Raw genomic sequence first — 26,189 nt, 5'->3', positions numbered from 1 at the left:
ATAATATAGCGCCTTATGACATTGTTGTCAGCCTTAAAAGAGCTTCCTGATTTTACTGTAAAATGTAGTGAATGAATGAATACAGCTGCCGCTTTGTACACAGCAATGTTCCACAGTTAGCCACGAAGTGAACATTTTCCCAAATTCTGCACACTCTGAAATGCTATATTAATGGATTAAATCTGTCCCAGGTATAATTTTAATCCCCAAATTGTTTTGCTATTTAATTTTTTGAGTGTTTTACTTAATCCATTTTTCTTTCCAAGATGCCATAAATGCTGTGGGAGGATTTATACTAAAAGCAAATGAACTCTTACAGTAAGTACAAAAATAATTTTGAGTGAAATCTCAGTTATCAGTGAGCTGCTAATCTGAAAGTTCATTATTCAACATCCTTTTTCTTCCCTAGATCCCACCCTAAAACAACTGTACCTAGTGTGTGTGTGAAATTGCCACTATGCTCATGACACACAATGTAACCGAGTAATTTACTTTTAAGTATTATTATTTGGTCAGCCCGGTCGGTGTCTGACACATGTGGAAACCCATCACCATGTTTAAGAGTATCCTACCCAAGCTGAGATTTCCATGCATCCCACCTACACGTGGAAATCCCAGTGATAGATTGTTGGAATGGAGTGCCACTCTCTCCCTGGAGGGACTCATCCTGTTTACCTAATTCCGGAAAGTATTAGGTTCAGGTTGGCAAGAGCCAAGGCTTGGGGACCCCAGAGTGTGTGTTGGGGTACTGCTGGAGTTTAACCAGCTGAAACCGCATAGTTTGCTGTAGATATTGCTGCCTGGCAAGCTGTTAGCTCATTTTTTAATTAGCATTTCAGATGTTTGTTAATTTCAACAAGAAATAATCAATTTTAGTTGGACAGATTCTAGCAATACGTTTAGTCAACCCAAGAATAACAGAAGAGTTTCAAACACATTTCTCTGACAGTACTGAATGTATACTGATTTCAAGAGATTTTGATTTATTTACAGAAGCTATTGATATGAAGCCAAGAAATAATGGTTGATATTAAGTTACAATGATGTTGGAAATAAATAATCTTTACATTTGGTATAATGCCTTTCACTGTCAAGTGTTTCATAGAATTTACTGTAAAGTATAGTGACTGCATTTATAGATGAACCGTGTTTTAAAATTAGAGTAATTTTAATGTAACCTGTAATATAGCAATTAAAATAGCTAATTATAACCTTTGCTATTTAACAAGGCTTCCTTTTTTTCAGAGTTATAGACAATAGTATGAAAAACTTCAAAGCTTTTTTTCGATGGCTCTACGCAGGTAAAGAAACTCATCTCATCCATTGTTTTTCTTGTATGTTGATATTATCCCTAAAAAGATCAAGTAATAACATTTATTTTTCAGCAATGTTGAGGATGTCTGATGATCACGTTTTGCCAGAACTCAATAAGGTAAATATAAATTGCTCACTTTATATAGTTTGTAACACCAGTTAGGTAATAATATAATAATCCTTGTAGTTGATGTAGGGGCTTATTACATTGTTGAGACTTCCACAATGATATATTCAAAGCGCTTCACAGGATATATTGTAAATTGGATTGACCCAGTGATGGGTCTGCCCTTCCATCTCCTGCCGATGAGCCTGACAGGTGTCATCAGCAGTTTCCTGGAATACAGGGGAGGAAAGATGACCAGAGGTCATGCATTCGATAATATCTGCTCATACAGAATTTGAGCAACGCTAGAATTGCACTAGTGCCTACCAGCTCTTGACAGCCATGATCAAAACATGGCACGAAGAATGTGCTTAAAAATTTTGGTTGTACCTACCATGTCTTGCTCCAAAGGTTAAAGATCCAGCATCCAGGTAAATAAATAGTTGTTTCTGCCTACCACACTCTGTACCACTCTGTACCAAAGCGCTCTGAGACCCTACCCTGCGTGAAGGGCGCTATATAAGTGCAAGTTGTTGTTCTTCTACAAACAAAGTCGGTCCTGGCAGGCAATTGATTTGAGCTGATTCTGATTCCACTCCACTCAAGACTGACGTGGCTCAGTGCACTCAATCCCACCATCGAGAGGTCAGCAAAGACTTGGAATAGGCATATTAGTTTTAATAATTTGTAATTTGATGTGTCAGTAAATCTAAATACCTGGAACTTGCTCAAAATAAATCTGAAACCGACTGAAATCAGTTGTCAAAGAGATGCTACTGGTGAATCTTACCCATAATCTTACTTCTCTAGAATGCAGATGTTTTGATTCAGGATTGAGTGTCATTGTGACTCAATTGGGTTAATTGTAGTTAATCAAAATCATGGATTTAAAAATGCAAAATGAATTAGCAGCCAAAGTGGTAGTTGTTTAAATGGATCGAACCTGGAATGCCTATTATACACATCAACCCATGGCTTTTTTTCCTAAAACACACAGATGACACACAGAGACGTGGCTTTTGTTGCTGACTTCCTATCTGAGCATTTTAAAGAGGTAAGTTTTTCATTATGATTCACTAATAATAATAATAATCCTTGCATTTGATATAGCGCTTTTCACGTCTTCTCGACGTCTCTAAAGTGCTTCACAGAATAGACTGTAAAGTGAATTGACCGAATATTTGTGGGCGAAACGCAGCAGCCAATTGCGCACAGCAGTGTCCCAAAAACAGTTGTGGATTGAAAATGACCAATTTATTATTGTTTTGTTTTGGAGGGATTATTATTAGGCGTGTGGAGTAAGGAAACTTGCCCAAGGTTTCGCCCTGCCTGGAATTGAACCCAGGTGTTTCGCTTGCAAGGCGAGTGCTCTAACCACTGAGTTACAGGACTCCACTTATTCAGTTGTCAATTGCACGTGTAGATTGCAGTCATGGGAATGCAAAGGAATCAAACTAAAAACACTTTAGGAAATTTGTACTCTTAAACCATGCCATTCTGGCATGCGATGTTACTTCATTGTACATAAGACTTTATGTTTAACTGGACCCTTTGTAATGTTAGCAAGTCTTGGCTGTTGTCTTCATACTTAGGCAAATCTTTTTGTATGTCTTTGTTTTTGTCTGTCGTGGTATAACATGTTCAACGATATTCTCATGTAATGTGATGCATAGCTTTGGAATTAGCATATTGCCAGGGTTAGCAGTACAAAGCTCAGCCTCGTGAATGAACTTTTACCTTTCTTGCCACATTTCTGGATGATAAAAGTGCATTTGAAATTGTTTGGATATATTACAGCAATTGGGGTATTGATTTTGTTTCATAATTTTATGTGAAGAGAGGGAATTTTTTTATGTGGACAAAAGAGCTATTTAAATGAAAGGTGTACATACTGTAGTTGATTTAAAATATTTTACCAAGACGTAGGAGGTAAATGTATTGAATTTTAGTTGTTTCCATCTATTTTCCTTTTCATTTTGGTTATTCCTTGCAGGCACCAGAACTTTATGATCAAAAGGGGCAGTACTTTAACGTGGAGAGAGTCGGCCAGGTATACTGTTTAATTTTTCAATTTGTTTACGGATTTCTTTGCACTGTCAATAATTATATTTACTGGTTTTCATTTCCATGTGAACACAAAGTGCTTTTAGTTTCAGATGATTTATTTGGCAGTATACTTGATTAAACATAGGGAAATAAGTCTATAGCTTTCCTTGCTTATTGTACAACGTTTAAATCTGGCACAGAATCTCATTTAAAACACAATTGCAATCGTTCATCAGTAGACAAGGAATTAACGCTTGAATTTTTTGGTGATGTAAGGATAGCTCTTTGTGTTCTGATTTGTAACTGGCCTATGATAATAATCCTTGCATTTGAAATAGCGCCTTATTAACTCTTCGAGATGTCTCAAAGCACTTCATAGAATATACTGTAAAGTGAATTGTCTGTACATTTGGTGGGGGAAACTCAGCAGCCAATTGCGCATATTCATATGATGAATAATTACTAAAAATCAAAAAATCTTAAATATTCACTTCTTTTTCCCCTCCCCAAAAAGTACAGTATTGATGTGTTAAATTGACATTTAACTTGACATAGTTTTTATATAAATATGTTCACAGTATTTAAAAGATGAAGATGATGATCTGGTAACTCCTCCAGAGACGGAAGGAAACCCTTGGTTTTCTTTCTTACAGAACAGTATCCATCTTAAAGGTGAGATTTATATTTGACACATAATTTAATCTGTGGGTTGCTCATAGTTAGCCTTATGGAAGGTTCTTTTTAGTTATAGTGCTTTTAGTTTCAGATGATTTATTTGGCAGTATATTTGATTTGATAGGGAAATAAGTCTATTGTTTTTCTTGCTTATTCTACTACGTTTAAATTTGGCATAGAATCTCACTTAAAACACAATTGCATTCATTCATCAGTAGACAAGGGATTAACGCTTGAATTTTTTGGTGATGTTAGAATAGCTCTGACCATTTTGTAAAGACTGTGCAGACATAACTTGTTTTTTTTCACAAGTACTAAGTCACAATTTATCTTTATTAGGAATGTTACTTTGGATAGTTATTATTATGGCTTATGCGCAAATGATATGAAACTTTTGCCTGAGCTGCTTCATTTGAGACTTCAAGGCAATCAAAAACAAATTAATTCACTGCTCTTCACACCCACTTTACATTGGTGGAAATTAAATTGATTCCACTGAATCATAGGAATAGATTTTGCTGATTTGAACTCAGAATATGTACACCTTAGATCAGTACAAGTGTCAAACAATATATTTTGTATGGTTGTAATGGGGGAGGTATGCAATTAACTTGGACAGATATCCTACACTTTACTTCGATTCATAAAGGCAGAAAATATTCATGTATGGTCTTAAACGATAATGTAACAAATATAGAATTCTATAAGGACAAATTTAGTGTACTTATCGACCGTTTACAGTCTGCTTTTCATAAGTCAATTATGCTACTTCAGTTGTCTAACTAAACCAAAGTAACTATGAACTAGTGGAAAAAAAAGATTTCTTCAAGGGCAACAAGGCAGTAATTCTGAATTTATTAATATACAAGTGGATAATATTTCCCTTTTCTAAGTTATACTGAACTTATGGTTAGTTAACTCTGTTACTGTTCTCGGATATAGGAATCACATTTGCTTGTTTCTAGCCTTCAATAGTCTTCCACATTGTTTATTATGTCTCTCAAAATGATCACCTGTGTTTCATAAATCTCTACCTTATACCCTTTGTATTGCTCTTCTGTCCTGGAAGATTTATTTGTTTACCTCTCCATGTGATTTTCTAGAAGCTCTGACTCACTAATGTCAAAGTCCCAGAACTTATATGGTACTTGTTGGATATTGTTATGTTGTTATGTTATGTTATGTTGTTATGCTGTTATGTTCCTTGTGTTAAAAATAATCCAAGAAATAATGTTTAAAATTATTACTATTCCTAATCATTCTCTTTTTCGGTTCCCTGAAGCTCCTTTAGGTTTTTAAATTCCTCAGTACTGTACTGTTTTTTGTGGCAAACCGGAATAATTTTAGATGCCATTACATTAACTGTATGCAACTATTATTTTTTTAATGTTTACTTGCAGAAAGCCCTTTGTTGTTTCCTTACCATCCCAAGAAGTCATTACATTATGTTAAAAGACGAGTGCAAGAACAGATTGACATTTGCCTACAAAAACCGTCTGTGAGTATTTGAACATAATGCCCACACTCTTTACAATGAAACAATAGCCAAATTCGTTTTTTTTTCATTTGATTTATGTCCTTTTTTATTTTGCAGGAAGTCATTGGAAAATCTGTTAGTCAAGTTGTCTATATGCCTCTCTACAGGTTATATCCAAGGTACTTGTCTGTATTCTTTTAGATTTATATGGACTAAGAATATGCCAAATGAAGTTTTGGAAATGTGACCCTTGTTTGAAATTAAAAGAAAGCTCTTCAAACTGGCACACTGGCATGTGTTAAAGTAGGACTTTCTAGTATTTCTTACTTAGGAAAGTACAAGACCAGAAAATACTATTGTCGTCTCTGGTCGGTCTCAAAATGGTTGAATCTCACAGTATATTATTAACTTGTGTTTCTGTTCCATTTCAGTGAGGGTACAGTACCTAGATTTGCATTACCGTCATTGTAAGTTTCCCTGGTACATTTTAGCTTTGAAATCTTCATTGTTGTTCAACGTGTATAGAATTAAATATGACATGTTCTGTGGCTTTGGAGCTTACCTTTCTATCAAACATAAACCTGTCATCTATTTTCTTTTTAGCTGGAATGATAAGTCTTCAAATCTACAGTATATTGTATTCACAATGCACACAGGGATGTCCTCTAGAATCTACATTATGAGAAGACCAACAGACCTATCAAGGTGAGGCCACTGCAGAGTATCATACGTAATAGCATTGCGCTAGAACTGAATGCATTTATGTACAAGCTAAATAAAATTGAATGCATTTACATAGAAATTGTCAGTACAGAAACCATTTGGTACACGTGTCTCTGCCACTGCTACTGATTTTTTTCTAGGTCACCTTTTATTACTAATATATTTTCCAGCTTTTTCTGATATCTCCTAATGGTTTTACTGTTTAGATGGTTAGGCTGGTTTTGAACAATTGTATCGATCCAGCTTCAATTGCCTCTTGTGGTCATGAATTCCACACCCTAACAAACCTCTCGAATAAAAAAAATATTTCTTATCTTCCCTGATTCTTCTGCTAATAATCCTGATACTCTGACCTTTGTCACCGATTCCTCAACTAAAGGAAATAGTTTTCCTAATTTACCTTGTCAGGCCTCTTCAAAATCTTAAATACATCTATCACATTCCTCTTTGGCTATAGATATCCAAGTGAAGTGAATTTCAATTGTTTCAATCTAATAATACAAAACTTCCCCCAAATTGGCACAAATTAGCAAAGTCAGGGAGGAGTTAGATATGATGGGTGCAGTAAATGGAAAATTCATACTGTTGCACTACTGAGTCATTTTCAGATTTCTTTAGGTTAAAGGTAAATACATTAGAATATACAGCACAGATACAGGCCATTCGGTCCAACTGGTCTATGCCGGTGTTTATGCTCCACGTGAGCCTCCTCCTGCCCTTCCTCAACTAAGCATTTAGGTATATCCTTCTATTCCTTTCTCCCTCATGTACCTATCTGGCTTCACCTTAAATACATCCATGCTATTTGCCTCAGCAACTCCTTGTGGTAGCATGTTCCACATTCCCACTACTCTCTGTGTAAATACATTTCTTCTAACTTCTCTATTTGATCTATTTGTGACTATCTTGTATTGATGGCCCCTGGTTTTGGTCTCCCCCACAAGTGGAAACATCTTCCCTGTGTCTGCCCTATCAAAACCTTTCAGCATTTTAAAGACCTCTATTGGGTCAACCCTTACCCTCCTCTTTTCAAGAGAAAAGAGTCCAAGCATGGTAGATATAACCTCTCAGTTCTGGGATGATCCTTGTGAATCTCTTTTGCACCATCTCCAGTGCCTCTACATCCCTTCCATAATGTGAGCACAGTATTCTAAGTGGGGTCTAACCCTGATTCTATAGGTTTACCATAACTTCCCTTCTTTTCATTTCTATCCCTCTAGAAATGAACCCCAATGCCTGGTTTGCCTTTATTATGACATTATTAACCTGCGTTGCCACTTTTAGTGAATTGTGCATATGTACCCCTAGGTCCCTTTGTTTCTCTTCCCCATTTAGATTTTTATTTTCCAGGATATATGTGACTTCCTTATTCCTTCTACCAAAATGTACCACCTTACATTTTTCTAAATTGAAATGCATTTGCCTTTTAAATGCCTGTTCAGCAAGTTTATTGTCTTGCTGTAATTTGTTGCAGTCCTCCTCTGTATTAACTACTCCTCCCAATTTGGTGTTGTCCGCGAATTTTGAAATTGTACTGCTGATTCCCAAGTTCAAATAATTAATGTATATTGTGAACAACAGTGGTCCCAATACCGATCCTTGTGGAACAACACTGCCCATCCCCTACCGGTCTGAGTTAGCTACCCTTTACCCCTACTCTCTGTTTCCTGTTTTGTAGCCAGCTTGCTATCCATTTTGCTATTTTGCCCCTGACTCCACATGCTTTGACCTTATTAATTAGTGTATTATGTGGTACCTTATCGAACCCTTTTGGAAATCTAAATATATTACATCAACTGCATCTGTTATCTCTTCAAAGAATTCAATGAGGTTGTTCAAGCATGACCTTCCTTTTTGAAATCCGTGCTGACTTCTTTATTATGGTTTCCATTTCTAGATGTTTTTCTATTATCTCCTTCAGTAAGGATTCCATTATCTTTCCTACCACCGACGTTAAGCTGACAGGCCTATAGGTCCCTGGGCTTGTTCTATCTCCCTTTTTAAATATAGGTGTAACATTAGCTATCCTCCAGTCCTCTGGCACTACTGCCTTTTCTAATGAGTTATTATTTATGTGTAATAGTGCCTCTGCTATCTCTTCCCTCGATTCTTTTAATATACGTGGATGCAATCCATCTGGACCAGGGGTTTTATCGTCTCTGAGTTTCATTAGTTTTTTGATTTTATTTCCCCTTTGTATCTTAAATGTATTTATATTAGTTTTGCTCTCTTCTTCTACTGTCATGTCCACCTGATCCATCTCCCTGGGGAATACTGAGGCAAAGTAATTATTTAATATTTCTGCCATTTCGCTGTCGTGGCCTGTGAACTTATCTTGTCCATCCCTTAGTAGCCCTATTCCTATTTTGATTTTCCTTTTGTTATTTATGTCTGTAGAATATTTTACTGTTACGTTTTATATTTCTTGATAATTTAATTTCATAGTTCCTCTTTGCCTTCTTAATTATTTATTGACTAGTTTCTTGACCTCTTCATATTCTTTTTTGTCATGCTCTCCCTTGTTGTTTATGTACTCAGTGAACGCCTCTTTCCTGAGTCCTGAGTTTCAACTTTGCCCTTATGTCTTTATTCATCCACAGTGTCTCATTATTGTTTAGCTTTGTCTTGCTTTTTAGCTGAATATATTTCTCCTGGACTCTATTGGTCACTTTTAAATGTTTCCCACTGCTGCTCTATCTCTTTGTTTGCCTATATTGTTTTCCAGTTTATTTTCCCAACTTCCAGTCTCATCCTCAAAATCAGCTTTGTTCTAATCTATTACTCTGGTCTTTGTCATACTTGTATCCTTCTCAATCTTTATCTTAAACCTAATTAAGTTATGATTGCTATTGCCCAGATATTCCCCTACTCATACTTCTCTTATCTGTTCTGGTTCATTTCCCATTACTAAATCCAGTAGTGATTCCTCTCTTGTTGGGCCTCTTACATACTGGGTAAGAAATGAGTCCTGTACACATTGAAGGAACTCCATTCCCTTATCCCCTTTACCTACCTCTTCTAACCAATTTATTTGGGGGTAGTTGAAATCCCCCATGATTATTACTCTTATATCTTTTACTAACTTCTCTAATTTGTTTGCATATTTCTTCATCTATCTCCTTTCCACTATTAGGTGGTCTGTAGAAAACCCCTATTTGTGTGTTTGATCCCTTTTATCTTTTATCACTATCCACACAGATTCTGTTTCTATCTTACAGATGTCCATGTCCCTTTTTTCTACTCCCATGATATTATCTCTTAACGAGTACAGCTAAATAAAAGGCTTAGACGTGTTTTAAATAAAATTCTCCCCATAGCCATCAAGACGAAAATACTACTAAAGTATATTTTACCTGTAGCAAAGAATTCTGAAAATCCATTATGTTCAATTGATGGTCATCTTTACTGACCTATGTCATGAGGAAAAGATGGGAAACTATCTGAGCAGCTGTATTTAGTTCACGGGATGGGAGGGGGGAATGCTCATCTGGTATCAGTCTATTGCTGCCACCAATGTTTTCCTTCTGGATTTTATAAGGCAATCGAATAAACTGACAAATAAATGTTTTGACTGTGTCGTACAAATTCCAAATGTTTCTGTTATGGTCTGTTTAAAGGTCTATTTCCAACTGGCTGCTGGCTGTGGAATTTGGAGACTTTTTGTGTAGTAGTAGGAATGAAACTAAGAAGGAAAGGTATGTTCTCTTTCTGTTTCACTATCTTCCAAGGTATGTATGATTCTAAGGGAAAATGACCTCAAATATTGAATTCCTGTCATTTTATTTTGGAATTATCTTAAGCCAATGGACAGATCACCATTAAGACACCCACTCGCTCCATGCTTTTATCATGTCCAGTTGAAGCTCCATTGAGATGGGTTGATAGACAGGTGGGTGGTCCATTTCACTGTTATCATTAAAATTTGCAGCAACTGCAAAAAGTTGCATTTTCTGCAATAAAATCACGGCCTGAGGTTTTCTTACAGCCATAATTGGAAACATTATTATTGCGATCCAATATGCAGTCTTTTGAAATAACTTCTAATCTGGCTTTTCGATGCTGCCCAAAAACTGGCTATTTTTCTATAAAACCACCTAATTTAGAAAGCTCTAATGTGCATGCGCTTATAAGTTCCAATTGGCCTTGACTAAATTAGACAGATTGTTTGAATTGAATTGTATATCCTGTTGCAATAATAGATTCATAATAAGAATTCCCTACTCCTGCACTCTCACTCTCTTTCTGTTCTCTCACTCTCTATCTTCCTCCCTCTCTGTGTTTCTTCCCCCCCTTCTCTGCCACCCCATCTCCCTCACGCGCGCGCACTCTCTCAATCACTCCCTCTCCTCCGCTCTGTCAATCACCCGGCCTGGCGGGTGATTTTATCCAACCCCAGATCATTTCCAACCTCGAGCCACCTGGTCTCTCCCGCCCAGTGAACCGTCTTCTCGTTGTAGTGGCGGGAGCCGGCGGTTGGGAGGATGGGATTGGTTAAGTGCTTGGCTTTCCCTTGGCTCGGGAGCGGCTTTCTGACAATAACAAGATTGCATTTATAGAGCGCCTTTCACGTCAGGAGGACGTCCCAAGGCACTGGATAGTTGGGTCGGGACCCTGACAGACGTCATTATTTCCACTCACCGCACTGCATCCTCCTAACCGCCGGCTCTTGTCCCTGTTGGACTACCCTGGGTTGTGTCACTAAAGCAGCTGAGCTAGAACGAATGGAATTTATAGCAAGTGACTGTTTTGTTTTTTTTAGGTTGGATTATGTGAATCTATAGCCACAGGTTGTAAAAGGCTTAATGGTTATGATTCTGAGTTGCCTATCGTAAAGTAATGATTATTTTTAACCAATAACCATGGATACGTTGTCAACGGTGTTGATTGTACCACCCAGGACAATTGTACCTCGGCTATATTTAAAGAATGATATACCGATATTCTAGAGGATCTGTTCTTATTAACCCCCTTTCATTTAATGATTAACTTTGAGGATTAGACTTCTGCATCAAATAAGAATAACTTGATAGATTTTAAATATTTTTTCAGTGGACACTAAAGTAGAAGAGTTCTGTAACTCTAGGTAGTTCACATAGTTCTTCCTTCGTAATATTGATCAATAGAGAAGTATATATTCTGGAAATTTTTAATTTTACTTAGTATTTGTGCATTTGGAAACTGCAGTAATCAAAAGGTAAGATAATGTAGACAATACCAAATAGGACTATGTGTCTGCAGCTGTATTTTTCAATTCTAAAATGTCAGATAATATTTCTTCCAGCCAGTTCCACTTTTTGGATGTTGGCTTTTACGATGATGAAATGCTGACAGTGTTACTGAAGGAGCAAGTAGGAGGAGAAGAGAAAGGTCGAATTTTGGCACAGCTGCCATTGTCATCAATTTACATGAGTGAGCAGACAGAGGAGGAATTCAGATTGGATGTTGGTAAAAGGTAATGATTGAACACTGCTGAGTTTGAGATGCAATTCCTCTACCTTTGTACACACTAATGGGACTGTTTAAAATGCAGTTGTAGTTGTGATGTAACTGATAACATTTGCTTTGAGTAATGTTTTCCTTAATATTGAATTAAGCCATGGTACTATTTGAACATTTTCTTCCCCTCACCCCTTACACTCCTCGTAAAATTTATCAAATGTATGACTGTTTCTAGGACATTGCTGTGCACAATTTGGCTGTCCTGTTTGCCTCCAAAACATACAGTCACTACTTTGCATTAAACCTTGTGAAGCATTTTGAGACGCTACACCTATCTGCAGAGATTATTTATTCCTTAGTAGTAAAATAGTTTTTCCTAAAGGGCATTCCTGGTGGTTGATGCTCTATACAAGGATTGTTACAATTGGAGGGAGCTCAGGAGATAATCTCACTTTCTGCTTGATTCACATTCTCCTGTATCTATAATATATTTATGTCAAGGTCATGGATTCAGATAAGAGACTGGGTTGGTATGGGTATAAAGCGTGTCTCATAAAAAAAACTGCTACCTTTCCCTAAACTATTTTTAAATAGGTGAGTTATAAGTGACATCCCACACACACTGCCCTCACACACAATTTCAGCAGAAATGATCAGTAAATCCTGAGTAACAGCAGAGCATTGTTTTAAGAATTTAAATAAAAGTTTTAAGGGAGATGTTCTATTCACCCACAAAATCAATCCACTTTACCATATATTCTGTGAAGAGCTTTGAGACATCTCAATGATGTGATAAGGCGCTATATCAAATGCAAGAATTATTATTATTTAATCCATGGAAGGGGGAAATTATGATGATGATAATAATAATACTCCTTGCATTTGATATGATGTCTTCGAGACGTCTCAAAAAGCTTCACAGAAAATGCTGCAAAGTAAATTGACTATTTTGTGGGCGAAACTTGGCAGCCAATTTCACAAAACAGTGTCCCACAAACAGTCGTGGATTGAGTGACCAAATTATTATTTTTTTTTGAGGGAGTATTACCCTCAAAACAGATCCGCCAATCGACTAACGACCGGGTTCCTACTTACTGCTAAGTAAACAGAGGTGCGTGTAGTAAAGAAACTTGCCCAATGTTTTGCATACCAGGAAATCGAACCCAGGTCCTCTCGCTTGTGAGGCAAGTTCTCTAAGCACTAATCTACAGGACTCTACTGTAAGGACTATTGTATGTTTTCTGCTGGCAGAGAGCACTGTTGTGCATTCAAATTGTTCAGCGAAATCCCAACTGGTCGCAGATGTTGAATAGGTTGTGCTTTCTCATTTCTGTTTTTAAAGGATTTTCAAATCCTTGACCTTCACATTGATTTTCTCCCAAGATTCCATTTGTAAGTCCAGTGTGAAACTATGTTCAAAAATGTACTTATGTCAATATGAAGCATATTGACTTCAGGGTTGCATTTTTTTTATTGAACTCTACTGACTGAAGGATTTAATGCACCAAAAAATACAAAATTATCCAGTTTTGAAGTGCGGTGTTCTTATTTAGCTTGTAACGTTATTTCCAGGCTGGGTGAGCAGGTTAATCAAATTCCTGTTCAGACAGTAACTCTTGAAAATCAGTGCCGAACCTTAGAAAACATGAAAGCGCAGTACATCGCTGCAAATGGTATCCGCAAAGTGTCCTGTGTGGTAAGTGGCATTTTGATAAACCACTATATAACTTGGTCCGACTATTTTGGTTGTAATATCGTGCTTTTGAATGCAGAATTCTCTACCTTTCGAGCCTTGTGTATGAAGGATTGCACAGATGGTGCCTTCCCTGGGGTGCCCAGATCCTCAGAAGGCAGGCTTGCACTTGCCAAAAAGATTTTAGTTGGAATAATAGAACTTTATAGGTCTATGGAGGCTGGGCCTTGCATCACAATTGTGTTAACAAAGGCTTAAGTCCAGTAAGGCTGAGATGCCAGAATACAGTTTTGGTCATTATGTATGTTGCAGATACTGTGGTTTTTATGTCAAATTGCACTATTTTTAGTTAACAATTGGTGGAAACAAATTCAGATGCTGAGAATTTGAACCGTAACAAATGTTGCAAATCCAATCAACGACCAATAAGATGATAACAGAAATAAATTGACTTTTGGCTGATCCTCTTAACGTATGCTTTCAGAAATGCATGTTCTGAAGCCGCTTTCCCCCTCCACCCCCCCCCCCCACAAAAAAAAATTCCTTTCAGTTTCGCTGTTTGCCAGACAAGTTGTTTAAAGGGGAAGGTTATCTTAAAGTAAGCAGTTTGAACACTTCCAAATGTCTGCTCTCCTGCTCTGAAGGCACATCAGATTCACAGGGTGTGCTGGACCAGTTTGAAGTATCCACCTAACTTAACCTACATTTGACGTCATTCCACAGCTTAGTTCAAATTTGCGACATGTACGTGTTTTTGAAATGGATGTAGAAGATGATGGAGAAGTGGATGAAGAAGAGGAAGAACCAGATTCTCAAGATATCAGTGGGCTGAAGGAAGATATGGAAGAGACCTTGGACACTTTGGTTGGTCCTGAGAACAGTGGAGCTGCTGCTGTTGAAAACCCTGCTTTGCCTGAAGATGATGCTTCCAGCCTGGAGTCTGTGCCTGGAAACTGGACTTAGCTTGTTCAGTTTCTGCCAAAATTCATTCGACAGCAAGAGACTAAGTTCAGTCTGATCCAAACTCCAACCTGCCCTACTCTCTCCCTGGTATAGATCTAAATATACTTTAGGGGTGAATTGAGTGCAGCTCAGTAAGTATTGAATCAGTACTGGCTTATGCACTTTGCTGTGAATTTGACTACATCTAAAACTCCCAGAATCAAAGTCTCCTCAGGTTGTAAGGATCTTAGGTGTCATAAGTTTGGCTTGTTCAACAGAGATCCTTGTGGCTCAGATATGCCCCAGATTTAAAACCAAATGGGGAATCTCACAAGAACCAAAATGATAATTATGTGAGAAGTGGAAATGTCATTGAGGAAATAAGGGGATAAGATGCATATCCATTTACCAGACAGGTTTGATATATTTGAGCCGGTAAGGTCAGTTTTGGAGCAAAATAAAGGAAGATTTATTATCGATCTCTCTATGTCATGGGAGTGCTTGATGTTGTCAGTGTCTTTAAAAAGTCCTTACGCTTTTAATGAGCATGAAAACATATTAAACGAAAAAGTACTCTTACATAAACCTGCTTGACCAATGCTTATTAAGTTGTACAGGAAAAAACGAAATGAAAACAAACCATGGTTCCACTGTTGAATTATATTGTACTCAATCACCCCCCCCACATCCCTTTATAATACTGCAAATTGTTTATAATTCGTTTACCAACACATTTTCTTCACAATGTAAAATACTATTTGGTTTCATATTTGGTGTGCAATTGCTGCCTTTATCACACAGTGCTTTTCTCCATACATAATTGCAACTATGGAATCATAAAAATTACAGCACAAGAGGTCATTGCAAATGCACTGGATATGCGGTATTTTGTAATGATTTTGTAGTATTTTGTACAAGTGATGCTGTTTGTCGCTATATACAATATAAATGTTTGTGTTATTGAGAATTGTATCTGATTTGCTTTCTATGAATATTGTTTTTCACTTGGATCAGAGGATATTGAGAGGAGATATGATGGGAGTAGTTTAAGATATTGAAGAACATTATAGGGTAGATAGAGAAGTACAATCCCTATTAGTTAAGAAATAGGTGTCAAACGGGGTAAGCACAGTCTCAAAATTAATAGTTGAAAAATTCGGGAAGGGGTTAAGAATTTCTTCTCTTACAATGTCGTTTCGAGATTTTTTTTTTAGAAAAACAGACAGTGGACCAAATAGCCTCTTAGGTTTGGAATTATTTTACGTTTTTGCAATGCAATGATAGTGGGACTGAAAGGAACTTGCTATTGTTTTCTACCCACAAAAAAAATCATTGCGATGTCCTCCTGACATGAAAGGCGCCATACAAATATAATTTGTTGTTGCTGGATAAATGATTGAAAAACACACGGATTTGTGCTGGATAAAAAGGTGGGATGGAAGAAAGAGGGCAGTTTTAAGCTATCCAATAAATCAACCAATGTCCTGTCCTGGGTAACAAACCACCAGAATTAATGTTCACAAGCAGCAGTTTTATAATCCAGGGTTGCATTTTATTTTAAACAGCCTTTGAATTATATAATTGTTGTATAAATGTACTTGCAAATTCATTATTTTTTTTAAAGGAAAGGAGAGCAAGAAAAAACAATGAATATTTTGTACAATCTGGACTTTCGGCACAGAGAGGGAAGTGATTACATTTGTGTGGGCATCAGCATACAGCTGTGGACAAGCACAAAAGGCTACTGTTGAAGTTGAACCCTAATCTAGCTATACCTCGCATGCTGACCTTTTATAACAAGACCTTTTCACTGTTTTCCCTATATTTAAATCAGAACTTTTTATGCATCTCCAAAACAATAGATTGTGTTTAAATAGCACCTAGACACTGTCAAGGCTTTGCACCTGGGCCTGGCGTGGGATTCAAGAGGGAAGGGACGTAGGGGTTGGTAGGATGACCGGAGACACGGTCAAAGAGGAGGGTCTTAAGATGGGCCTTTTATCTTGAAAAGATAAAATTTGAAGTAGTTTTTGGTTCAGCTACACCCAGTGAATAATGCAGCTGATTCACAAAAAACACTCCCATTTTATAATAATTTACTTTTTTAGAGTATTTTTCACAGTGGGAGGACATCTCAAATTGCTCCACGCAGCAGGCAAGGAGATTGGATGGAGATAATTGAATGCACAGTCGAAGAAAGGTTTAAGGCAGGATTTGAAGATGTGGAGAAACCTGGAGATTTCATAAAGTTTATCTTTAATGTTCCTGTTGAATTTTGCAATTGAAACAAAATTGCAGTTTTAAAACAGGATGAACCTCAATTTTATGAACACGTACCACCATACAAAAACATTTTCAATTCTACTTTTTAAAATACGAATAAGATAACTTTATACAATAAATCTGGCTAACTTTTCCTAATATTTCATGAAGCTTATGTCATCATAACAAACTTAGATGAAACTAGAAATCCTGTATTTCGGATGAAATGTTAAACTGAGGTCAGCTGTCTGCCTATTCAGGTGGATTTAAGATCCTATGGTACTATTTGAAAAGAGATAAAAGTTTCTCCCAGCATCCTGGCCATTAATCCTCCATGGCTTGTTTGTGCAACATTAGTGCGTGCAAATTGACTTATGGATTTACCTACAAAATAGTTACACTAGTTTCATATAATAGTTACACTATAATAGTTACACTAGTTCCACATAAGTTTTCAAATAATGATATAAGCTTCATGAAATACTGGGGAAAGTTAGACAGATTTATTGTACGATGCTATTTCTTTCAAAATACTCCTGAGAAGTATTTTGAGACGTTCCCCGACATTAAAGTCACATAATCATATGAAAGGATAATGCTTTTATTTTTTGTGGTTGAATACAATGTTCAAAGAAGGAAGTATTCCCTGCCCATTATCGCACAGCAGTAGACAAGCTAATATTAATAATGATACATTTGATATAACGCCTCATCACGTCTTTGAGATGTCTCAAAGTTCTTCAGAATATATTGTAAAATGAATTGACTGTCTATTTTGTGGGCAAAACGCAGCAGCCAATTGCGCACAGCAGTTTCCCACAAACGGTGGTGGATTGAGTGACCAAATTATTATTATTTTATTCTTTTGGAGGGATTATTACCCCTGGAAAACGATCTGCCGATCGACAAACAACCGGGTTCCTACTTACTGCTAGATAAACAGGTGCATGGAATAAGGAAACTTGCCCAAAGTTTCGCCCTCCTCGGGAATCGAACCCAGGTAGAGACCTTGCGAGGCGAGTCCTCCAACCACTAAGCCACAGGACTCCACCTGTAGCTTAGTGGTTAGCATTCACACTGCCTCTGTATGTACTGAAATCGGTGCACAGACATAAAAGCAAACACATCTTTACGTGATTTATTTTTAACAACAGGTTTCTTGTTGAAAACGATTATAATTTACTTTACAACTGCGATAACCAGAAGCACTGCATGGGTTGCTGAATAGCTGGCAGCAATGGAAACCCTCACTGCTGTCACCAAGGCAAATGGAATATAGAGTTGTTTGCTGGGGTGACCACTTCCAGCACGGAGTCAGAAGATTTTTTTTAAGAATGATGCAGGTGATCCCCGCCCATGCTAAGTACTGGAATTATGCAGGATCAATTCACAAGTTTGCATGAGTTCAAAGCATTGGCATTGGCCAGTTGCCCGAAACCATAGCAAACATCAAAAAACAAGAGCGGCGAGCTCTTTCAATTAAAAGCACAGATGGCGTCCCAGTTTTCAGAGTTGTTATCAGCAGCTTTCGAAATGAAAGAAAATTGGAATTGTTTTCTACGCCAAAGAACATCCCACATTTGTTGGATTTTTAGAAGGTCAACAGCTGAGCTTCAAACAGCTCAGCTTTGTTCCAGAGTAACAGGATTTACAGTGAGTGGGATTATCACTTATCAGGTAGCATTGCCTCAACCGTAGCTGCTGTTGAAGACCCAGAGTTCAGTATTTTGCTTACACAGGGTTTTCGTGTAAGAATGTCAGTGTCACAGAGCAGCTGCTGGATTCAAATAAGTTGCTATCAGTTCTTAGAGAACATTAAAAAAAAAGCATTGCCAAGGAAATGGCTGTGGTTGAGTCAAACTGATAAGGTTTTGATAATATTAAAAAAAAGGCACGTCTTTAGCAGAGAGATGTGAGGGGTAAATTTCTGTACAAAACGAGTCCACGTTGATCATACAGTATAGTCCAAAGGGAGGCTGGCATGAACATGTATAACATATTTGTTTTCTGCACAATTGCCTGCTTTATGCATTTATCCTCAGGAGAAACTTTTATACCCTTTCAGCACAATGCCCATCACAACTGAATCAATCGACAAGTGCAAGAAATCTATCTGTTCTCAATCTGAGTGGTGGCAGTTTCAAAACAAGATATTATGAATGCTTCAAGCACTACAACCAATTACAGGTGAGAAACGAGTTTGTTTGAACCAGGAACACCTAAATTGTACTTTATTGATTGAATTGAAGAAAAGATCTCATTTTGTTCTAAAATGAATTTGGATTTTATTTAAAAAATAATTTTTGTAAAAAACTTTTTTGTAATCTCAATATTAAAAAAAAGTAATAAAATTAGTCGTTAAAGATGCAAATACCAAATGCTATATTCAGAAAATGTTGCTTGCATCTCTTGAGGTGAAAATTGTGATGTGCTTTGTTGTTATCACTGGTTATATAATTACCCACACACGGTACAATTTTCACCTCAGATTTTACATAGGAACATAGGAACAGGAGTAGGTCATTCAGCCCTTCGAGCCTGTTCCGCCATTTAATTAGATCATAGCTGAACTGTACCTCAACTAATCCTTTCAATTCCAATTTTCCACTTTCTCCCCATATCCCTTAATACCCTGATCTACGGAAAATCTATCAACCTCATTATTGAAGGTGTGGATGATTCCAGCATCCGCAACCTTTTCGGGGAGAGAATTCCAGATTTCTACCACCCTTTGAGTGAAAAAATACTTCCTGATTTCATTCTTAAATGACCTGGTTCTAATTTAAAACTATGCCGCCTTGTGTTGGACTCCCCACCAGAGGAAGTAGCTTCTCTGTATCTACCCTATATAATCCCTTTATCATCTTAAACACCGCAATCAAATCACCCCTCAACCTTTTAAACTCGAGGGAATACAATGCAAGTTTATGCAGCCTTTCCTCGTAACTTAACCATTTAGTCCCAGTAACATCCTGGTGAACCTGCGCTGAATCCCCTCCAGGGCCAATATGTCTTTCCTGAGGTGTGGTGCCCGAAACTGAACAGAGTTGTCCAGATGGGGTCTGACTAATGCTCTGTACAGCTGAAGCAACATTTCCTCCCCTTAGTATTCAGGCCCATTGAGATAAAGGCCAACATTCCATTCGCCTTTTCGATTACTTACTTTTCAAACAAATAGTGGGCATTTTCTTTTCTCTACAATAGGAAGCAGAGAATAGCCATTGCATTGTAAGTCAGAGAATAGTACTAACTATTGTCTTTTAGCTTAGCACTTTTTTATTTATAATATTTTGATATTTTTACTGCATTAGATGAAACAAGAGATAGTGATAGCCAAACAACCACAAAATCTATAAATCAGATTAGAACTGCTACACATATATTTTAGGTGTGTATTTAAGAAGATTTACAGCAAAATGATCACCAGGGTTATTGTGTCAGTGAATCTACATGTTTCACCAGTTTCCCGAGACATATCCATTGTATTGATGAGTTCTGTGAAAGTTGTAATTTATATATAAAATTTTGCAAAACTAACAAATATTTTCTTGATATGTAGCTCTGGCTGGGTTGATGCTGTAGCCTAAATTATTACTGTTCAAACCAACACATTTTGGTGCTATTAGAATGGTCATGAACGTATTTTGTCTTAGGTCATATTTCTGGACTTGGAGTTATAAGGTGAATCTAAATTAAATGGATGGTGACTGTGTCTAGTACTTTTCTTGTTTTCTTACCTGATGTTAAGGTGTGGTTTTTTGCTGTGACATCAGTAGCCTTCTGATACCTCAGGCATACATCTCCATGTGAATATCAGCTTTCTATCTGTATTTGAATCCCTAACAACCGGGACCTAACGTGTTCTCGCCCGATGTCCAAATGCAAATATACAACTTTACTTTCCAGCCAGAGTCACTGGATAACAACCAGGACTGAAAACTACCCACCACTTTGGCTTAGATCAGCCAATTCTAAAATGGGTTTTACTGGTCTATTATAGCTTACTGACATGCTATAATTGTGTATTTATCCATTCAATGACCTTTAGTTTATGTGGTATTGTATTTATTTTCCTGTGTGTTGTGACAGCAGCAAACAACAAATGTTTGCAGTGCCACAACAGGATAGAAATTGCCCAAATTAATGGTTTGTGTTCTGTTCTGCAAATGTTATCAATAGATCTCCTTGACCAAACCTAAACTGCTTCACTCCAGGCAACAAAGTACAATTATTCATTTTCATCTAACAACATCTAAGGAACTTTAGATTATTGTAAGCCTTTAATATTTGTCTCTAGGTTCTGCTACTGAATAGTTCCAATTTAGAGACTGTTGAGAATTCAGCATTCTCCAACATAGTCCATTTGAATCAACTCTATCTACATGACAACAGGTTAACAGAGTTTCCAAGCAAACCAATGGCTTCACTTACTCTGCTCCAGGTCCTGGTTATCAGTAACAATTCCATCAAGGAAATTAAATCAGGTATGTGGCTTCACCCATTTGAATGAATATATGCATTTTGTATTCTGAACAAGGGCTTTTTAATCCACGACTGTTTGTTGGACATTGCTGTGTGAAATTGGCTGCCGCGTTTCACCCACAAAATATACAGTCAATTCATTTCACAGTATATTCTGTAAAGCGCTTTGAGATGTCTCGAAGACGTGATAAGGTACTTTATCAAATGCAAGGATTATTATATTATAACCACTGAGGAAAAGATAATTTGCAATAAGTGAATTAACATTACACTGGATTAAACTTGTGTGTCAGCTTGGTTCAGTTGATAGCACTCTAGTTTCTGAATCAGTCATTTCCCATTCAAGCCCCACACTGGGTCTTGGAATTCATACAGTCCAGGCTGACACTGCAATGTTGAGCCAGGCTGGCTGTGCTGTCATCGGCAATGCCCAATATGCAGACCCGCCTGGCTCAGGAAGAGCCTTATTGAGATTGCCACAGAGGGTTGGCTTGATTTGGACATTCAGTTGGCAAACATATCACCTTGGAACTAGTTCAGCTCCAAGGAGACTCCCCCTTACCTTCCCCCAAGCCCCAAGGAGGATAGTTACCAGTTGGTCATTTGACATCCAACAAACGTGGGTTTGAGTCCTCACTAGGTGGATGGTAGTTACCAGGAACTCCTTGTGAGCTTCCCAGTAGGCAACACAGCTCATCAGGAAATGTGTGACAGGATTGCCACCATCTTTCTGTCCACAGCTCGGACACACATTCTTTCCCATTCAGCGATGGTTCCATAAATTGGAGGTGTAGAGCTTAAACAGCAGGTGCTTACCTCTCTGCAAACCAATCAAGATGGGTTCTGCTCATTGTGGACATCTTTGAGTTCAGGGTGACTAGGAGCTTTAGTAAATGTTTGTGCACATGCAATGAACATTACATTTTGCTGGTATTTGAGTTTTCTGGTGTACTTAATACTATTCAATGACAGCTTTGCTGAAAGAAGTGCCTCCAATTAGTAGTTGAGGTACATTCAATATGTTAGCCACTAGCATTCATTATTTGTTGTAATTGTGTTTAAATCAGTGTTTATTTGGCGACATTTGCTGTTTCCCATCCAAAACATTTATTTGAACATTGTGTGCCTTATTAAAATGACTACACTGACTAGAATGACACTTCATAAAACCGATGATGAGTTAGTAACTTGTCCAATTGGCAGCCTTGAGATCCCCACTTATGGGTAGAAATTTCACCTGGGTCTAGCATTATTCTATTAGCATTTTTGAGCATCCAGAATTTGGCAAATTATTAAATTCAGTCAACTTCAAAGCCAGTTATCTGTAGAACAGCATTTAAAAGAAGTTACGGAAAACCGGCTTTATTACTGGATGATTAGATAGCTGTAGTTTACAGTAAATTGCAAAATGTTGTAAATAAAGTAGTTCATTAAAGAGAAATCATATTTTTGTGTAGATGCTTTTCAGAGTTTACACGAGCTTAGAGAACTATACTTGGGTCCACAGCTGCAGCTTCAAGACTTCCAATACCAAGCTCTGCTCCCCCTGAAAAAGATTAAGGTAAGAAAACTTGTAAGTTGTACATTAACAGACATTTGTGAAATGCATGTTTCTAATTTGTGTTGAAGATTTCAATTTTGGATCAGAAATCAGTAATTACAAGCATGCAGCTTTGGGTGTGACTGTAACTGTTATTTATTATTTCTATTAAATAATTTAACATTGATGGTTTGGAATTAAGGAGCTGTGATCTTACTGCAGGGAAAACAGATCATCCTTTGATTTGAAATAATGACTGTAATTGCTGTGCACAATTGGCTGTTGTATTTTGTTCACAAATACAGTCAATCAACTTTACAGTATATCCTATGAAGCGCGTTGAGATGTCTCAATAACATGATAAGGCGCTATATCAAATGCAAAGATTATTATTATTACTGTATTATTTGTGGTGTGTTTTAATAGGAGTCCAAGTCATGCAAATGGGAACTTGCTCCAGTAATTGGAAGAATGTTGCACTGACCCGCAGGAACTCTGTTCTGATGTGATCTGTGTCTGGAGCAGAGTCTCCAAGTGTCAAAGCAAATATTAATCGGATTTCTTATTAAGAACACACACACACGCACACATACACAAATTAGGCCTCACTGATTCCGAACTAATTTAATTCCAGGCTTATTGCAAAAAAGGCGGGCAAATGAGATTAGAAAGTTGTCATGAACTAATAAAATGGGGGAAGAGATTCGATGGGTCAAATGGCTTATTCATGTTCTTATGCTCCTTCACATTTCAATGACCATTGGATAGGAGGAGTATCCTATGAATGGACAATGTTACACAGTAGAATGCGACAAGTCATAAGAATGTGAACCTGTGCCATTTGTCTGATCTTAATTTGTATCATTTTGGTTTACAGATTAATATTTAGTGCTAAACTGTATTCTATAGTAATGTGAGAGGGAATGAATTTGCACATGATATGGTGGTGTGTTATGCGTTGGAACACCTGCAGCTCAATTTATAACAGAATCGGAAGTCTTTATGTAAAGAGAATAGTACGTTTTTATCCTTTTGGATTCCAGCCCTAAAGTATAAACTCTGGAGTTTTGTGCGAGATGAGGGAGTTCATGATTATTCATTATAATTATTTAACCTTTCCTCAGACAAAACAGCTCAAGGCTACAAAGCACTTTCCTGATAGAACAAAAGAAAATCTAATGCTTCTGGCTCAGCTCCAATGTAGGTCAGAATTGGGTCTCAACCAAACTCAAATAAAAACGAACTACATCGCTTAGGTGGAAGAATGGCCTCTGCTCCATAATAAGTGGTGACCAACTATGGTGGGGAGCACATTGGCTCACAACCTTAGTAATATTGTGGCATTCCTTGTATCACATTTTAACCAATTCCCCCCCCCGCCACCTTTTTTTCGGGACTGATGCTGGTCTGGATCTACTGAGCCCAGAGTGTTTACTCTTTAAAGAACTTCAACAGTTTTTAATGCTGCCAAACTGGCAATAAAATAGACAACAATCCTAGTGGAGGTCCCAGTTTGAATGCAGTATTCAAGCAGGTCAGAACGACTGCAAACAGCAGATTCAGACTCATTGATAAAGTCCAGTCATGAAGCTGCTCTGGTTTCCAAGGTCTCTGAAATGTTAGCATCAGTTTCATGGTCATCACAGTGAAAATAGTATTTTAAACCACCAGAAAACCAAAGTAACTTAAAGAAGCAGAAGCAGAAGATTGGTTCACATTCATTTAATGTCATATGTGTTTAATATAAAGCACCACAATTTTATTAATTGTAATGTAAGTAGGAATATTAAAAGATAAGATCAAGAGGCAGGGAAGTGAGATCAAGTGATTGTAGAGGTGTATAATGCTGTGAAGTGGTTGGTGGTGAAGTGGCTCAATGAGCTGCATTGCCTCCTTTTCCTAAATTCCTATGTACACAATATAATTATAATAAATAATAATGCTTACATTTGATATGGCAACTTTCACGTCAGGAGGACGTCTCAAAGCATTTCACAGAATATACTGTGAAGTGTACTGACTGTGCATATTGTAAGCTAATTTAGAGGCTACTTACTACTTTAAACGTGTATCCCACATTATAGGATTACATAGAGAGATGGCCTCTCTTACCCGCTGTTTGCCTGGATACTGGTAAAATCGATGAGCTGGATTGAGTTCATGTTTGTGACACTGACTTGTTGGCACATTATTTTCTTCAGGTGCTGATCCTTAAGGGGCTCAGTCTGACCTATGTGCCTGTCATTAATCAAATGCGACTACTTCAAGAACTGGATTTATCTGATAACAAGATCGATCGCGTACTATCACAGTACTTCTCCGAATTAGCCAGACTACAGATACTGCGATTGTCAGGTACTGTCAGTTCTGCATATTCTTTTATTGGAGGATAAAAACATTTCTTATGGGAAAAAATAAGCCCTGTGGCCTCAAAAATGTAATCTGTATTATTCTAGTTTACTTCCTGCTAAGTTAAAACTATTCTATTGTAATTTCTTTCAATGAGAATGATATTGTTTTATCACACAGGCTGGGTGTGGGACTGGGAAGTTACACTAGTGAAACTGGTCTGATGTTCTGATTTCCCTCAGATGATGCTATGGAAATAAGTACTGGTAACGTCAGTCATGTTAAATGATCTGGCTGGTCAGATATTTCAGCTTTATCCACATGCATTTTTCAAGAGGAAATGCAGAATTTATTTTGAGTGGAATGGGCTTGTGGGACAAATTACCAGAATCATTGATCCTTATACAATGATCCTTATTGAAAGACATTTCAAAAAGTGTGGATGGTCCCCTGTCCACTGGAAGAATCCGGGGTTATTAGATTCAGAGAGAGATACATGGATAGATCATTTTGAGGGGAATTGGTTGAGTGGGTTACATTGGCAGATTGTCTATTTCTGTCTGAAATTGTTACTGTGTTTTCATGCATGGATACAACAGCAAAATCAACTATACACTGTTAGTAATCTGTGAGGCAATTTTGACTTAAAATGTCTTTCCCTTTCACAACACTCTCAGAACTATAACTATTGAATCAGAGCAGTCTGCAACGCAACAAACTATTGGTTTCTTATTTGATGAAACTACAAAACTAAAACAACACATCTCCTTTTAGCAACAGAGTAATACCCCTTCTGCAATTAAAGTCAAACGTCCCCCAATCAACAAGACACTTTCTGTTGAATTATGATAAGAAATTAGTTTATCTTATCTCCCAGAATAAATTAAATGAGGATAAAAGATAAATTGGAGAAGAGTAGGAATGTCCAGCACCTCATTCACTAAATAATCCGACTAAAATCTGTCCTTGTCACAACTCATTTTATTTTCTTTCAAATCTAGTAAAAGTTGTCCAATTTCATGCTCATTTTAAACACACTAATGTAACTTGAACTGACTCTGATAACACTTTCTGTCCTGCAGAAACAGGTAATTTGCTGGGACTCAGTGCTACTGTGTTTGGTGCTGTCAAAAATCCTTGA

The 26,189-nt window shown here is 37.3% G+C and overlaps 2 protein-coding genes across 3 annotated transcripts in view; both read left to right on the top strand.

The window, feature by feature from the left end:
• Positions 1–15,392, top strand: part of anapc4 (anaphase promoting complex subunit 4) — a 34,734-nt gene extending 19,342 nt beyond the window's left edge. For both annotated transcript variants that reach the window (XM_042341123.1, XM_007889060.2), the window contains exons 16-29: positions 267–318; positions 1,246–1,301; positions 1,386–1,432; positions 2,418–2,474; positions 3,414–3,470; positions 4,045–4,138; positions 5,542–5,639; positions 5,736–5,797; positions 6,050–6,085; positions 6,222–6,323; positions 9,959–10,036; positions 11,623–11,793; positions 13,353–13,476; positions 14,197–15,392. In XM_042341123.1, coding sequence (XP_042197057.1) covers positions 267–318; positions 1,246–1,301; positions 1,386–1,432; positions 2,418–2,474; positions 3,414–3,470; positions 4,045–4,138; positions 5,542–5,639; positions 5,736–5,797; positions 6,050–6,085; positions 6,222–6,323; positions 9,959–10,036; positions 11,623–11,793; positions 13,353–13,476; positions 14,197–14,436 — 1,274 coding nt within the window. In that variant the 3' untranslated portion in view covers positions 14,437–15,392. The remainder of the gene's footprint in view (positions 1–266; positions 319–1,245; positions 1,302–1,385; positions 1,433–2,417; positions 2,475–3,413; positions 3,471–4,044; positions 4,139–5,541; positions 5,640–5,735; positions 5,798–6,049; positions 6,086–6,221; positions 6,324–9,958; positions 10,037–11,622; positions 11,794–13,352; positions 13,477–14,196) is intronic.
• Positions 14,809–26,189, top strand: LOC103175831 (chondroadherin). The gene is made up of 6 exons (XM_042341971.1): positions 14,809–14,855; positions 18,720–18,864; positions 20,975–21,161; positions 22,617–22,720; positions 24,901–25,054; positions 26,131–26,189. Exons 1-6 carry the CDS (start codon positions 14,809–14,811, stop codon positions 26,187–26,189), a joined length of 696 nt encoding a protein of 231 aa, XP_042197905.1.

Source organism: Callorhinchus milii, unplaced genomic scaffold (assembly GCF_018977255.1).
Source record: "Callorhinchus milii isolate IMCB2004 unplaced genomic scaffold, IMCB_Cmil_1.0 Scaffold1, whole genome shotgun sequence".
NCBI classification, from domain to species: domain Eukaryota; kingdom Metazoa; phylum Chordata; class Chondrichthyes; order Chimaeriformes; family Callorhinchidae; genus Callorhinchus; species Callorhinchus milii.
Note: the sequence above shows the minus strand (reverse complement) of the source record. Positions and strands in the feature narration are given on the sequence as shown.